The sequence below is a fragment of the Diadema antillarum genome, unplaced genomic scaffold, assembly GCF_040938485.1.
Source record: "Diadema antillarum isolate AM-2024a unplaced genomic scaffold, OU_Dant_1.0 seq00000105_RagTag, whole genome shotgun sequence".
NCBI classification, from domain to species: Eukaryota; Metazoa; Echinodermata; class Echinoidea; order Diadematoida; family Diadematidae; genus Diadema; species Diadema antillarum.
The window spans coordinates 1,567,203-1,584,279 of record NW_027271191.1 but is presented as its reverse complement, the minus strand read 5'-3'; the positions used below and the strand labels follow the sequence as shown (position 1 = coordinate 1,584,279).

The 17,077-nt window shown below is 39.3% G+C and overlaps 1 protein-coding gene across 1 annotated transcript in view; it reads right to left on the bottom strand.

Annotated features, from left to right (window-relative positions):
• Positions 1-17,077, bottom strand: part of LOC139726924 (uncharacterized) — a gene marked incomplete at its 3' end in the record, with an annotated part of 45,245 nt that overhangs the window by 23,099 nt on the left and 5,069 nt on the right. The window contains exon 2 of the mRNA XM_071637912.1: positions 2,015-2,287. Within this exon, the coding sequence (XP_071494013.1) occupies positions 2,015-2,287 (273 nt within the window). The remainder of the gene's footprint in view (positions 1-2,014; positions 2,288-17,077) is intronic.

Below are 17,077 nucleotides of genomic sequence, written 5' to 3'. Positions count from 1 at the left end.
TAAAATAGTGCTGTACTGAGTCAAGTAAGTGCACATTCGCACCAGTGTACACGCATCAACCCTCCTGCCTAGTGGGAATGACACAGTTTTTCAATGACGTATGAATGCCCTTCGTGTGTAGATCGCGCCGTAGGGAAGATAGCGCCCAAGTTCACGGCCAACTTACTGGGCAGGCACGAAATTACAGATTACACAGAGGCCCATACGTGGATGGGTTAAGTAGACCTAGCTCTGCAGCATACGTTACAGGAACATATGCAAGTCGCACAATATTGCAATACATACACAGTCATCTAAATGCATTTTATACTGTACACACATGCATTGCATTGTGTAAAAAATGTATCGGGTACGCTTTACGGTACTTCGCAGTAAATTGCACGCACTACAATGTTGTACGGTGCGCGCTGGTGCAATTTCTTCTGTCATTCTTCGTATGAATCATAACATTTCTGTTGAAAATCTTGGAGATAGATTTCTTACACGGACGGACTACTGAAAATTTTATTTTTTCTCTATGAGGATTTCTTACACGGACGGACTACTGAAAATTTTATTTCTTCTCTATGAGGATAAAATTTACCGGGTCGGCATCTTTTGGTCGGGTCGGTCAGGTTACCGGAAACCAAAATATTTTTTTCCTTGGCCTTGGGTTTCATTGGATAAATGCCGATATTGTCTAAGGGAGCAGGTATTGGATTTGAGGATTTTACTACACTTTTGACCCTTTTTTCAATTCAAATCAATTCAATTCAATTTTATAAGTTTATGCATTGAGTAATTTCCAAGATATGAAGAAAAAGTGTAGTTTCCATTATCAAATACTAAAATGTTTAACCTGGCCTTTGACCCTATGACCCTAAAATTTCCAAGAGAATCACGGTCACGTAGAACATACATGATGATACCGTGAGCCACTTCTGAGATATGGAGGAAAAAGAGAAATTTAGCATTTTCACTTGACCTTTGACGTTTTGACCTTTGGGCAAAAAACTTTCCCATAGAATCTCTATTGGGTAATACATGTATACACTAAGTTTCAAGAAAAATCCCGCAGACATTGCATAGCTAGGAGGGAAATAGTGAAATTTTGGGGAGCTGACCCTGAACTTTGAACCCCTAACCTTTAACCCCATGACCTCAAAATTCCCTAGATGATCACTGCCTGTCAGTACATGCGTATGTTCTAAGTTCCATGAGGATACCTTGAACCATTTACGCCATATGGAGAAAACAATTAAATTTTAACATTTTCACTTGACCTTTGACCTCATGGCCAGAAACTCTCTCTAAAGAATATTTTACTGGGTTAGTACATACATGTATGTACATTATGTTTCACGAAAATACCTCCAGGCATTGCATGGATATGGAGGAAATAGTGAAATTTTGAGCATTTCACCTTGACCTTTGACCTAGGACATGTGCACCAAAAAGTTAATAGGCACAACTTCGCCAACTCATACGTACATGCCAAGTTTTATTAGGATACCTCAATTTACTTACGCTGTCCACAAAATTGATTACGGACGGACGGACGGACCGATGAAGGACAGACAAAACGAAGGATAGATGACCCCAAAACATAACACCTCCATGACACTTCATGGCGGAGGCATAAAAAATGCTATGGACTTAAAAGAAATACACAAGCCAAACACAAAAGAAAACAACCACTTGTTGCTGGAGTACATTTTGGATACAGGACAAAGCATTATATTATTAAACTTTTGCAAGAAGTTATGATGGGTATCAACAGTTAACCTTTTTGAAATGTTATCTTAAGTTGAGAAGTTTTGGTTGTACTATGCCAATGCCTGTTTGTTATTTCATCTACATGATTTTTGTAATATCCCTAGAATTTGAAAAAAAAAATCAAATACATTCACCAAGTTTATTGAGGAGTTCATACTGTGAATAGCCACATCTAACAAGTTCTAATGACATTTCCTAGCCAGACAATATTGAGAAGCTTGCTTCATTCACCATTTTTTCCCCATTTCTTTATACTCACATTCACTTTTTTGCTTGACACAGCATCTTATTCTTCTCTCCCAGCCTGTTGTGCAATTCCGCTGGACCATCTTTTTGACATCAACTTCCAAAGTCTTTCCTCCAGCCTCGAACTTCACATTCTCACCACTGTCTAGGCTGTCGTTGATTGCATCAGAGAGGGATTTGGCACAGGCTATCCACTTTCGCTTATCACCTTCCCACTGCCAAAAGAGGGGAACTCTCCTTGATGGTTTGTACTTCTTGGTTTGGGAGGTGCTTGGTCCTCCATCCTCTGCAATGTGGAGATAAAAGAATTTTCCATGTCATGAGTTTGCAAGCATTATCCTCTCAAACAACTTCAAATGTGTAGATATATGTACATGTCTTTCTTGGTGCAAGTACTGGTAAAAGGTATTGTCCTTCCAAGACACTGTTAGTGGAATTTGTGTTCTTTTTCGATTGTTTTCCCAAGCTGCCTTTGACACCGTTCATGCCTGTGCCCCTCCCCGTGTTAGCAGCTTTCTTAGGTACTGGGAGGGGTGCAGTTACAGTGTACTGTAGTTGCAGGCGAGGGAGCTCCCCGTTTTCGCTGCTGCAAGCATATCATCCGACTCAAAAGTCAGCTTTGATGGCGATGATATTGTCGAACTATTGTTCGTCATATTTTCGCATGGAATATTTCGTTATGAAATCAGTCATTTGGTCAATGAAATTATTATTTTGTAATGAAATGACAACATTTTATAACTAAAGGAACATTTCATCCACGAAATGATAATTTTGTTAACAAAACGGTCATTTTGTCTAGGAAATGACTGATTTCGTAACTAAATATTCCGTGCGACACTTGGCGCTCCATGGTTTTTGTCCATGGTTTAAACCATGGTTTCATTTGTACCACCTTCGTGAATTCGGGCCATAGAATCTCGCCATGGACATTCCAAATATAAAATAATAACATAGTTAGGAGACAATGTCAGGGCTGCCAACCTTGAGTGAGAGTTTGGCGTGAGACACTGCGAGGGAGCCGAGTGACCTGCTGGCTAGCGTTTGACGGCCTGCTGTGCGGCCGTATGTACATACTACGTACACAGTCAGTGTATGTAAAGCAATGTAAAGCACACGTCATAGCCATACATGTACTGTAATTTGCCAAAAGTACAAGCTACGCTCACGTGGTATAGGTAGAAACCAATCGTAATCCAATAGCTCGTCTTTGCGTGCAAACCGAAAACGATTATTATTGGTTAAGCTTTACACCCGCGCGGGAAAATCTCGAAATTTTGGGCTTGGGCATATCGATATTCGGAATATCAGAGAATTTAGAGATATATCTATTTTTGTAGTCATGTACATTCCATTTTGGGGGTTTAGCGCGAGAATTCATTTATCAGAGTGAGACAGTCAAAATTGGTTGAATTGCATGAGTCTCACGCTCAATGCATGAGAGTTGGCAGCCCTGCAATGTCTGTTCCATGATTAAGAACCCCATTATCGCTAGGATCCTGAGCAAGAGAGCTAGATCTAATTGTGCAGTGGTACAGGGCCAAGACGAACCCCAGGGCGCTTCTTGTTCACTACAGTTATACTGTGGGAGCACCCTGAGTCAACAAAGCGCTGTCTCTGTACAATGAAAGAGAAACTTTCGCCCCTCAATAAGTTATGTATTTCACCAGCAAAAGGATTACTTTTATACTATAGGCCCTACATATGTTTCCCATCTAATTCTTACCTGTCTTTTACATGCTAATTTCCGGGCTGATCCCATGCATGGTCTTGAAAAACCATTTTTCTACGAGTCCATCTCCATTCTCCCCGTTCCTCCCTTCATTTTTCTAAACAACCTTTGCAAGGCACATTGCGCATAGGCGATATGAATAATGCAAGAAAGGTGCAATGTTTTTTGCCTTGAGATAAGGCCCTTTCGCTCTCACGCTTCAACAGCGAGAAGGCCTTGTGAAAAGGCTGCATTGCACTCCGGTCAGCGCATGCACACAGGTTTCAAATCCGTTGAATGGAGCAGTTGTCATTCTCACAGATTCCTCTTGACCGGATCAGTGAAAGTCATGATGCAAGTTGGTCTGAATGGAAATGCCTCAACAGACTGCGAACCAGAACTGGCCGATGTAGAGTGACTCTCAAAAAGTGGGGATACCTGAGCACAGAAGATGTGACCTGCATATGTGGCACTGAGCCACAAACCATGGAGCACCTGCTGAGATGTCCTCTACTGGAACAAGAATGCAAGGCTGGGGACCTTGCAGAATATAATGATATTGCCAAAAGCTGAGTCCAGCTCTGGCAAAAACACATCATCTAGTGTGTGGATATGATAAGAAGAAGAAGTTAAAGTCATCGATTTTACAGAAAGGGACTAGGCCTATTAAATTGGAGGAACCAAACGTTCCCACTGAGGTACTAAGTGTTGTCAACATTGGACTAGACTCTACATCTGATCTGTATGTATTCAAATTGAAGCAATTCTTAGTACTTAAGTTGGAATTTAGGGGCGATACTACCTACCCCGTATGTGACTCTGCAATGCAATGTGCAGCCCGAACGCTTCGTGTTTGGACTGGTCGCAGTTTAACGTCAGACAGAAAGATCTGTCTGTCCGAAGGAATCTTTAGACACAGTCTCCGTGGAACATATCCCCTGACGACCAAATACAGACTGGTTATTCGGTCAAGTCGCAATTAGGCCAAGACTTTATACTCTACAATGTGGAGGCAGTCGGGTACCACAACATTTTATATACAGATTACAGGTAGTCTAGAACCTCTATGTACAACAGACCCAGAAAGGAGTAAATTAGTAGGCCTACAGTGTAGTACTAGTAGTCTACTACTAACGTTAATACTAGACGTCTAACCGTTAGTAAATTACTAAGGTTAGACCTAGTTTTACTTTTAGTACGTGGTCCACGTCGTGGACATGGTGGAAGGGACCAGCTCCAAAATCTAGTAATATATAATTTAAAGAGGCAAATCATTCTAGGTCTAGACCTAAGTTTATACCTTTTTTGAGTCATTCTATACCCTTTTTGAGTCGTGTAAACTGCGATCAGCCACGAAACGCGAAGCGTTGCCGTTGGCGCTCCCACAGTATAGCTAACTGCGAGTAGCCAGAATGCTACAATGTAGTTTATACAGGCCGCTCCCATATGCATAGTACAACACTGTACAATCCAGAGGGACAACCATTTGAATACAACTCATCCCGCCGTCAAGCAAAGCGAGGCCGAGTTATCCCCGAGTCCGACTCCGAGTCTAGCCTGACCCCGTTCGGGTAAGTTCTGAGACTGAACGTTTTTGGTTAAAGGGGCATAGTCCCGGTAGTGTTTGGGTGGTAGAAGGCTTCACGGTGCACCACATATTCTTTCTGGAGTAAGTGAGCGGCCCTGGAAAGGGCCTACCCAATCCCGACGTTTCGGCAAGCATGTTCTCGCCATTCTCAAGGGAATGTTTGAGAACGGTGAGAACATGCTTGCCAAAACGTCGGGATTGGGTAGGCCCTTTTCAGGGCCACTCACTTACTCCAGACAGAATATGTGGTGCACCATGAAGCCTTCTACCACCCAACGTTCTACCACCACGGAAGCCTTCAAAGATTTCCCCGGCAGTGTTTCCTTGTCTTTTTTTGACAAGGTTGGATATGAACGCCTTTTACGTAAACTGGACTACTACCGTATCAGGGGGAAAAATCTGAAATGGATTCAAAGTTTTCTCAATGGAAGAAGTCAGAGGGTCGTTTTGAATGGTACTAAATCTTCTCCAGTAGCGGTAGGAAACTAGGATCTGGAGTGCCTCAGGGGTCGGTTCTTGGGAATTGCCTCTTTCTGCTTTACATCAGGGCAATTCCGCGGTAACGGAATTACAAATCAGAGAATTTTGGCTCATATTCTTTCACCCTGTGTACAGGATTGATTACTTTGCCTTCTCTTGATACATTTAAAAGATGCAGAGGTACTCACACTGTCACCCCAAATACAAATTTGTTAAATGTTCTGACTTGGTTGGTTACAAAGGAGGTCTATGTGCGATGGTAACGGAATTACCAGAGAATTTAGTCACAACTTCAACTCTGACTTTGGGAGTTGTTTCTCTGAAATCTATAACACATACACTGTAGGTTGTTGTCTGATTTCGTCTTTGATTGTGTCGACTTCAATTCAGTTGTATTGTTTTTCAAATATTTCATCACATTTTCCAAGCAGCACGCTTTTTCCCCGTAAAGTCAGTGGTAACGGAATTACATAAATGGTAACGGAATTACGCCTTCTGAACTACACTGGAAAAAATACACATTCTTGGTACTCATGTATTCTGAAATGTCTTGATAAAGATTGTTTATGCCTTTAGCTATAATATAACCACTAAATAAGTACTCTCTAGCCTTTGACCTTGAACTGCTACAAGTGTATAGGTGCCAAATGAGTTTTTATTGTCAAAAAACAAAATGTTTATGCTAACAACTGTGATTTGAAGTCGTAACTATGTCAATCAAGATCTCGTAACTTGTAAGTACCACATCCATCAAAATTTGTCTACTTTCAAGTTAAGAATTTCACACTCTGCAGGTAAATGACATCTAAGACACATGGTAACGGAATTACGCTAGAATAGCCCTACACAAGTACAATTCTATAAATCCAGTCAACAATACTCAAATTTTCTTGTATTTCTTTTGTTGATATCATGCAAGACAGATTTCTCTGTTTTCTTCTTCCTAAATATGCCAATAATTGACAATATGTGTGAATTACTTACAAGTATTGTACATAAATATTTTGTGCACATGCATAAGAAAATAATAAAAAACTGTCCGGATTGACACTGAATTTAAATCTAAATCATAAAGTGCCAATTTACAGTGCAAGAGCACAGTGTGCAGCCCCATCATTGAACACAATGTTTAATATTAAGGATGGACACTAAAGATGCTTGAAACTTTTAATTTGTTAAGTGAAAAGATGCAGTTGTGGTTCAATGACAAATATAACAAATTACAATTCAATCATAAATAGAAAAGAAAATTTTCTTATATGATTATGGTATTGCACCAGTGCTTAATCATTATTATCTATATGTTGAAGCATATATTAATCACTAAAAACTTGTGGCATTTTACTATTATAGCTGAAGTTGCCCCCTGGTATATAATGTAGTGCATAATTTGATAATTCCCTTACAGTGTAAGTCCTACTTAAGCCCACCAAAATAAAAGTGTCTAAACTAAAAGGAAGTAGAAAACAGCAAAATAACTTTAACAAACTACAACTTTTTGAACCATTAGTCGACCAAATTCTGTTAATTCATAGAAAGGTAAGAGGGCCTCTTTTATCCATCTGCAGCTCACTGTGTTAGAGTTAGATTAATCAACCTGTGAATAATGTTAGTATTTACTTCTGACCACACAAAATTTCCAAATGACGTCTTCAGAAACACAATTATGACTTGGCCTATAATTTTCCTACAAGTTTCCTGTCTCTGTCTTTCTTCTTTGACTTTGTCTATTTTCTCATCCTGAGTGTTGCCATATATTTACTCACAAGAAGTGTGCATCTTCTCTTTTGCAGTAAGTTGTATTTTGACTGCCTGAAAGCAAATGTATAAAATACACTGTAATAGTCCGGGAGCCAGCGGGGGTCAGCCTAGCTGAAAAGGTTACCAATTTTTATGTATATAGCAATTTAGTACATATGCCCCTGAGTATGGAAATGCACGTCTGGCTGGTCATCGGTGGTGGGTGTGGCCAGGAGGGCCACAAAAAGGACCCCCCAAAATTAGGCTAGCCTAGCTGGAAAAGTAACCCCATGAAAACAACTGGAACTTGTTCGTTACACTTACAGGATACATGAATGACCATTGCCAGACGTTTTAAGTGGTGGGGGGTAGCCGCCAGACGCTCTTAAAGGCCCAACTCCAGCTAGGCTAGCCTAGCTGAAAAAGTAACCTCATGAAAACCACTGGAACTTGTTCGTTACACTTACAGGATAAATGAATGACCATTGCCAGACGTTTTAAGTGGTGGGGGGTAGCCGCCAGACGCCCTTAAAGACCCAAATTTTTCCAGCTAGGCTAGCCTAGCTGAAAAAGTAACCTCATGAAACCCACTGGAACTTGTTCGTTACACTTACAGGATAAATGAATGACCATTGCCAGACGTTTTAAGTGGTGGGGGGTAGCCGCCAGACGCCCTTAAAGACCCAATTTTTTCCAGCTAGGCTAGCCTAGCTGAAAAGGTAACCTAATGTAACCAACTGGAACTTGTTCGTTACACTTACAGGATAAATGAATGACCATTGCCAGACGTTTTAAGTGGTGGGGGGGTAGCCGCCAGACGCCCTTAAAGACCAAACTTTTTCCAGCTAGGCTTGCCTAGCTGAACACTGTGAGTAACCTTGTGAAACCCACTGGAACTTGTTCTTTACACTAAACAGGATATATGCATGACCGTTGCCAGACGTTTTAAATGGTGGTGGGGAGGGGGGGGGGGGGGGGCAGCCGCCAGACGCCCTCAAAGACCCAATTTTACCAGCTAGACTAGCCTATATATAGCTGGAAAAATGACCTCCTGAAACCCACACGGTTGTTCTTGTGATACACTCAAAGGATAATTGAATGATTGTTGCCAGACAATAGCCGCCAGACGCCCCAAAGACCAAACTCTTACCAGCGAGGCTAGCCTAGCTGAAAATTAGGAAAGTAACCCCATGAAACCCACTGGAACTTGTTCTTACACTTACAGAATAAATGCATGACCGCTGCCAGACGCTTTAAGTGGTGGGGCGTGTAGCCCCCAGACGCTCTCAAAGACCCAATTTTACCAGCTATAAGGTTCACATTATTTCAGAAATGATAGCAGTGTAATTCCATAACAATACCGCTTGCTTGCGAGTTCACCTGTCTATAATCTATGCATTGCCTTATTCTTTTGTTCTGCTTCCTTGAGCCCCAACTCATGCATTCTTATGGTGACTCTCCCATGTCATCATCCTTGTTCATTGCAATTTGTTCTATTTTTTGAAAATATTCTTATTCTTCATCCCAATTATCACAAATTCTGAAACTCTGTCCTCAGTATAACTAATTCATAGTTGTACAAATGTAAAAATCTGAGAATCACCCGGAGGTCTCCTTTAATGGGGGAGTTTCTTGAGCGCACAGGGAAACATGCTTTGAAATATCAATAGGGCAAGTGTTGAGACGAAATACTGTAGAAATATGAGAATATACTGTGCTGTGGTTTTGGTAGAAGAAATAGGGTATCTGTATTTGTCCTCAGTGACAACCAAAAAAACTTATTTGGAAAGAATAATAGACATCAAAAAAGAATTGCCCAATCAAACATGTCGGGATTTTTCTCAAACATCAGTGTTCTCATTTTCTTTGCAGTGTAAAACAAAAATGAAAAACAAAAAACAAAAAAACAGGGCCGGGTACAGTATCCGGATGGAAATTGGTGGGATGGGCGTAAACCCGCGGGTATTATAACATACTGACGTAAAAAAAAAAAAAAAAAAAAAAAAAACAAGACCAAAAACTACTTTCTTTCTGTGCCCTGGGGAGAAATATTCATCAATTGCATTCGGAAATGTTGAAAATCACAACTTTTGATGACATTGTGTCCTACAGTATCTCTTCTTATATGAAGGCTTTTTTTATAATTAAGTTTCTTTCCTCTATGACCATGATAAAACAAACCCCTGATGATTAAAACAAAAGACAATCAAAACTTGGCAAATGAACTCTTTGGACAGTAGCAAAAGGGAATACATTAACAGTTTTTGCAAACTCTTTATACAATTGTCTAATACTCCATCAAGCTCATAAAAAATACAATTCTACTGCAACAAGAAATCCATTCAGTAAGACTCGTCCTCGGTGTACATAGCTTAAAATGCCAACTTTTTAAAAATAATGCCCCAGCTCTTAAATTTACTTTAAAAAAGGGGAAGTAAAGCTCAACACCTTTGGCCAATGACTTTTTAGGTACCGTTGGTACAGGATTGGAAAACGAAACAATTTTCTGTGTATAGAACAATGAAACAGAAACTGGTACATGCATTATTCTCTGTCACTTTGTTATGCATAATGATGGTTTGCTCATTGCAGTTCCGGAATCTCAGCTCAAGGGACTCGAATTGATCCCAAATCAGTCGGCGTGCGTGTATCACCCAAAACAATATCTGAACACAATTATAACTGCAGTCCTCCATAGTCTGTATTGGTTGCCGATAAGGGCTGGTATCAAGTTTGATTTTCATATTATTTTCAGTACCTTGTATTTAAATGTTTTCATCGAAATGCCCGTATACGATATGCGTATCTCAGTTAACTCTTTAAACCATAGTTGTAATCTACGTGCCAAGAATCTCATGTTTTCAATAAGCGTGAACTCCAAGACATGTCGAGATAAGGACTTTAAGACAAAAAAGGTTTGGCATCGTCATTATAAAAGGAATTCCCCTTTTACAAGACACGTTTTAGATTTTAGATAGAAATATGGATTCGTTTGAATGCATACAAACAGCTTCTTAAATCCTCTTACTTTTTGTTTTTAAGATATGGTGTATGCTTTAGAAGTGTAAGAAGCATCCTCTTGTTTTAGAGGCTTTGAGTACTGGTAAGAAGCATATGTTATTCTTATAGATTATGTGAATAAGTACGCATTCAAGAACGTTTTGAATAAAATGTATCCAGACAACTGCATATCATATTTTCACCTCTTCCTTCATGCAGATGTATACTCTTGCCGAGAAGGTTAACTGTTTGATAGATATAGTGCTCACCTTATTGAAAAGGTTTGGTTTCAGTATATTATTGAAACACAACTAAGTTAACTTTTACATTAACATTTTCACAACTCACAAATTCCACACGCACACACATTTCATGATTCACAAGATCCAAGTTACACTAATCCTATTTACCTGTTTACTTTGCAGAGTGCAACAACAACATAAGTTATATACTGAGCAAATAGGCTTACATCAGTTCGCACTATTCAAGGTTTAGAGTAGTTAAGAAACTAAATCGTACCCGATTATGTAATGCTAAGTTGCACCTTGAGATGATGGGCAATATTGCCCCTATAAAGGAGCAGGCAGTGACATTGACTGTCACTTGCTCCTTTAAAGGAGCAATTTTGCAGCAGTCATGGAGCAAATACGCACCACATAGGTGCAACATCATACCAATAAGGCACAAGATTGCACCCTCAAGAGAGGGTACATTCTTGCATCCTTCGGGCATAAAGTTGCACCTAAAGGTACGAGGTTGCGCCTTTTTCAAGGGGGCAAAGTTGCTCCCGAGGGTGTAACTTTCACCCTTTCTTGCGGGTACAAAGTAGCACCCAAAGTTCCAAGATTGCACCCTCAAAACAAGGCACAATCTTGGAACTTTGGGTGTTTCTTTGCACCCTCACGAAAGGATGCAAAGTTGCACCAAGATGTAAATTTCGTTACGAGAAGGCAATAATGATTTCATGTAAAACATGTTAAGGAAAGTTGATAGTTTGGTTATTTTATCATTACTCATCTTCGTCTTCTCAACAAGAAGATGATACACATGAGCTCATTTGCTTAAGAAGTTGAAGGATGTTTAATTGCTGGTAGCCACGTAGGGGCTTTTGTCATAACATTTTGCATCTTAATCCCTCGAAACTAAGTACATGCAGTATTAGTTTATAGATAACATAATATTTTTGTTGTTGCTGTGAGCTTATTCATATGAATTTTAGACATGTTTCTCATATGTTTCTGTCATATGCTTTACTGAAGAACAGCAAATGTTGAGTTTATTGGCAAGAGAGGTTGATCATTACTTTATATTTAAGTTCATTGAAGTGCCGGAGCATAAACTTGTCTTGAAATATTAGCATCCAAAACCCTCCAAACCAAAAACGTGCAATACTAGACACGACAGGAATTCCTTGTTGTTGTGAGTTATGTTTCTTAAAAACACAGCTTTTTTCTACTTTTGCAATGTACTATGTTCAAAAACACTCTTGAACAATTTTCAGATTTCGTTTCTTTCATAAGAGAAGAAAACGGTGAGGTCATGTAAAATATGTTCCTATAAGTTTTATTTCGTTAATAATTTTTCTTTACCCATTTCCTCAACCGTAAGGTGATACGGTACTTAAAAAGTCATAGGCCAAAGGTGTTGAGCTTTACTTCCCCTTTTTAAAGTAAATTTAAGAGCTGGGGCATTATTTTCAAAAAGTTGGCATTTTAAGCTATTAACACCGAGGACGAGTCTTACTGAATGGATTTCTTGTTGCAGTAGAATTGTGTTTTTATGAGCTTGATGGAGTATTAGACAATTGTATAAAGAGTTTGCAAAAACTGTTAATGTATTCCCTTTTGCTACTGTCCAAAGAGTTCATTTGCCAAGTTTTAATTGATTGTCTTTTGTTTTAATCATCAGGGGTTTGTTTTATCATGGTCATAGAGGTAAGAAACTTAATTATAAAAAAAAAGCCTTCATATAAGAAGAGATACTGTAGGACACAATGTCATCAAAAGTTGTGATTTTCAACATTTCCGAAATGCAATTGATGAATATTTCTCCCCAGGGCACAGAAAGAAAGTAGTTTTTGGTCTTGTTTTTTTTTTTTTTTTTACGTCAGTATGTTATAATACCCGCGGGTTTACGCCCATCCCACCAATTTCCATCCGGATACTGTACCCGGCCCTGTTTTTTTGTTTTTTGTTTTTCATTTTTGTTTTACACTGCAAAGAAAATGAGAACACTGATGTTTGAGAAAAATCCCGACATGTTTGATTGGGCAATTCTTTTTTGATGTCTATTATTCTTTCCAAATAAGTTTTTTTGGTTATCACTGAGGACAAATACAGATACCCTATTTCTTCTACCAAAACCACAGCACAGTATATTCTCATATTTCTACAGTATTTCGTCTCAACACTTGCCCTATTGATATTTCAAAGCATGTTTCCCTGTGCGCTCAAGAAACTCCCCCATTAAAGGAGACCTCCGGGTGATTCTCAGATTTTTACATTTGTACAACTATGAATTAGTTATACTGAGGACAGAGTTTCAGAATTTGTGATAATTGGGATGAAGAATAAGAATATTTTCAAAAAATAGAACACATTGCAATGAACAAGGATGATGACATGGGAGAGTCACCATAAGAATGCATGAGTTGGGGCTCAAGGAAGCAGAACAAAAGAATAAGGCAATGCATAGATTATAGACTGGTGAACTCGCAAGCAAGCGGTATTGTTATGGAATTACACTGCTATCATTTCTGATATATGTGAACCTTATAGCTGGTAAAATTGGGTCTTTGAGAGTGTCTGGGGGCTACGCCCCACCACTTAAAGCGTCTGGCAACGGTCATGCATTTATTCTGTAAGTGTAAGAACAAGTTCCAGTGGGTTTCATGGGGTTACTTTCCTAATTTTCAGCTAGGCTAGCCTCGCTGGTAAGAGTTTGGTCTTTGGGGCGTCTGGCGGCTATTGTCTGGCAACAATCATTCAATTATCCTTTGAGTGTATCACAAGAACAACCGTGTGGGTTTCAGGAGGTCATTTTTCCAGCTATATATAGGCTAGTCTAGCTGGTAAAATTGGGTCTTTGAGGGCGTCTGGCGGCTGCCCCCCCCCCCCCCCCCCTCCCCACCACCATTTAAAACGTCTGGCAACGGTCATGCATATATCCTGTTTAGTGTAAAGAACAAGTTCCAGTGGGTTTCACAAGGTTACTTGTTCAGCTAGGCAAGCCTAGCTGGAAAAATTTGGGTCTTTAAGGGCGTCTGGCGGCTACCCCCCACCACTTAAAACGTCTGGCAATGGTCATTCATTTATCCTGTAAGTGTAACGAACAAGTTCCAGTGGGTTTCATGAGGTTACTTTTTCAGCTAGGCTAGCCTAGCTGGAAAAATTTGGGTCTTTAAGGGCGTCTGGCGGCTACCCCCCACCACTTAAAACGTCTGGCAATGGTCATTCATTTATCCTGTAAGTGTAACGAACAAGTTCCAGTGGTTTTCATAAGGTTACTTTTTCAGCTAGGCTAGCCTAGCTGGAGTTGGGCCTTTAAGAGCGTCTGGCGGCTACCCCCCACCACTTAAAACGTCTGGCAATGGTCATTCATTTATCCTGTAAGTGTAACGAACAAGTTCCAGTTGTTTTCATGGGGTTACTTTTCCAGCTAGGCTAGCCTAATTTTGGGGGGTCCTTTTTGTGGCCCTCCTGGCCACACCCACCACCGATGACCAGCCAGACGTGCATTTCCATACTCAGGGGCATATGTACTAAATTGTTATACACATAAAAATTGGTAACCTTTTCAGCTAGGCTGACCCCCGCTGGCTCCCGGACTATAATGGCACTTGCATGAAAGGAAACTGGATTGTACAGCAAATGGTAACATGAAGAGTAAAGGTAGAAGCAGAAGCCCATTGACTTTAATATTTAAAATCTTCATAGGATGGGAAAGTATAGGCCTAAATGTTACATTTTAGAGCTGTATCACAATTACTGACTGGGTAAATGTTCATCACAAATGGTGTTTTTTTGTCTTTATTCCTTTTAAAAGAAAGGATTACAGAACAAATTTCAAAGGGTAGCAGATGCTCTGTATCAAATGGGCATGAAAATCAAAATACATGTCTCTGTGGAGGAAAGATCTAAGAAACAAATGAAAGAAGGTCATAGTCATACACTTACAATTAAAGATAAAGGACTTAAGGATGAAAACAGGACGTGTTCAATAAAAGTCAGACTATCGACTTGGTGATAATAAAGCCTTTAGCATATACAGATGGAAGATCAAAGGTGTCACATTCAGTGGGCATCCCGTGTCAAGTAATGACTTCTATCACACTGTGTATGATCCTTCTCTTAAATTCTTGATCTTTCCTCACAAAAATTATCCTGTTCATTTCTCTCTGTCAGTAGCAGTGCTCTCTTTTCCTTTTCAAGACATTTTATGTCCTTCCTCTTCTTTCTAACCTTTGTTCAATTTATGCTGCATCACACCCATTCACTAGTCCCTCATCACTATACATGTACTTAGATTTTGTATGAAACCATGAGACTTTTTAGCAAGAAAATATACAAATTGATATCTCAGAATTCAGTATGATTTTTAACATTTGAGAATGAGTATCTGTAGCAAACCTTATAAAGTTATCAGTTAGCACAGTCTCCATGTACACATGTAGTTCTTGTACATGAGAGAAGGTGAAGGAAGGGAGGAGACTTTCAGCACAAGAAGTCTTGTCAAGCGTGTACCCTGATGTCAGGACTCACTGTCAGAGGCATCCAGCTACACTGTATGCTGAGTCATGTCAGTGTATCATACCATACATATATTTCAACTTTCACTCCTTTAGACTGCCAATCACTAACACTGTTAAGCTCAATAATAATGCCCTGAAGCTATTTCATGAACAGTTCACATACATATTCGCACGAAAGTAGGATATGTCATTTTCTTCCATATTAGATGTGCGTGTAATTCCGTTACCATGTAATTCCGTTACCACAATTACAGAAGAACTGAAGGAGATATTTCACAAAATGTTTTGTGACTTTTCAGAGAGTCACATGTAGAGAAAAAATTTCAGGCTTTCAAGTGGGATAACGTAAAAAAGTAGGAATAAAGTAGGAACAAAATCTCTAAAAAAGTAGGAAAAAGTAGGACTTAAAGAGGGAAAAAGTAGGGCATTAAAGAAAACTAGACTTAGAATTTGTCAACACTGACAAATTAGGTGATCCGATCTGTTTGGAAATCAATGATGTGAGTCCTGATCCAAATAGGCATGACCATACAGGTTTTATCGGTGTTGAGGGGACATTGGACGTGTGATGTTTGGATTCTCATTTAGAAAAGGGAGTCAGACCTGCCATCTTTGGTACCGAATTTGGTATACAGTAACGAAGATACAGAATGAAGTATATAATATGACCTTTGACCCCACTTTGCACACCCAAGATGACATCTGAGCAAAAAGTGGTTATTTTGTGAAATGATTCTTGTAACATGGTCTTTGCGTGTGCAAAATGTGGAAAAGATAGGACATGTATTCACCAAGATACAGGATGAAACATTTTTTAGCTTTGACCCTAATTTACATAACCAAGATGGTGTCCGATAAAGTAGCTGTTATTTTTTTGAAATAATGTATGTGACATGAACTAAACATGTGCAAAATATGGGGGTAATAGGAATGTCTTTCTTGAGTTATTGCAAAGAAAGTTGCAAAAAGAAAGAAATATGAAAAAAATACATCGAAGCTAAGCTTTAATTTTAGCAAAGTTTTATGACGTGATTTCGATGTCATATGAATAAACGAAGGGCACATAACGATAGCGCAAAGTCTCGGCTACAACATATTAAAATCTGGGAGAAACTCACCGAAGGGTCAGTGAGCTAGTGCTCAATAAAATCATGTCAATTTTCACATCTAGAAAAATTCCCTCCCATAGAGATAACACGTCATTACGAAGATACAGAAAAAAGTACATATGACCTTTGACCCCACTTTGCACAGACAAGATGGCATCTGAGCAAAAAAAAAAATGGTTATGTTGTGAAATTCAATACATCAAAGATAAGCTTATTTCAACCACGTTTTTTGACATGATTTCGTCTTCGTATGAAAAACAAAGGGCACACTAGCGATAGCGCAAAGTCTCAGCTACAACATATTAAAATCTGGGAGGAATTCACCGAAGGGTAAATGAGCTAGTGCTCGATAAAGACAATCATGTCAATTTTCGCATCTAGAAAAAATTCCCTCCCATAGAGATAACACGTCATAACGAAGATAGAGAAAAAAGTACATATGACCTTTGACTCCAATTTACACAGACAAGATGACATCTGAGCAAAAAGTAGTTATTTTGTAAACTGATCCTTGTAACATGGTCTTTGCGTGTGCAAAATATGGGAAAGATAGGACATGTATTCGCCAAGATGGTGTCCGATCAAGTAGTTGTTATTTTATGAAATAATGTACGTGACATGAACTAAACATGTGCTAAGAATGAGGCTGATAGTCATTGTTGTTGTTCATCTATTGCACAGAAAGTAGTAGAAAGAAA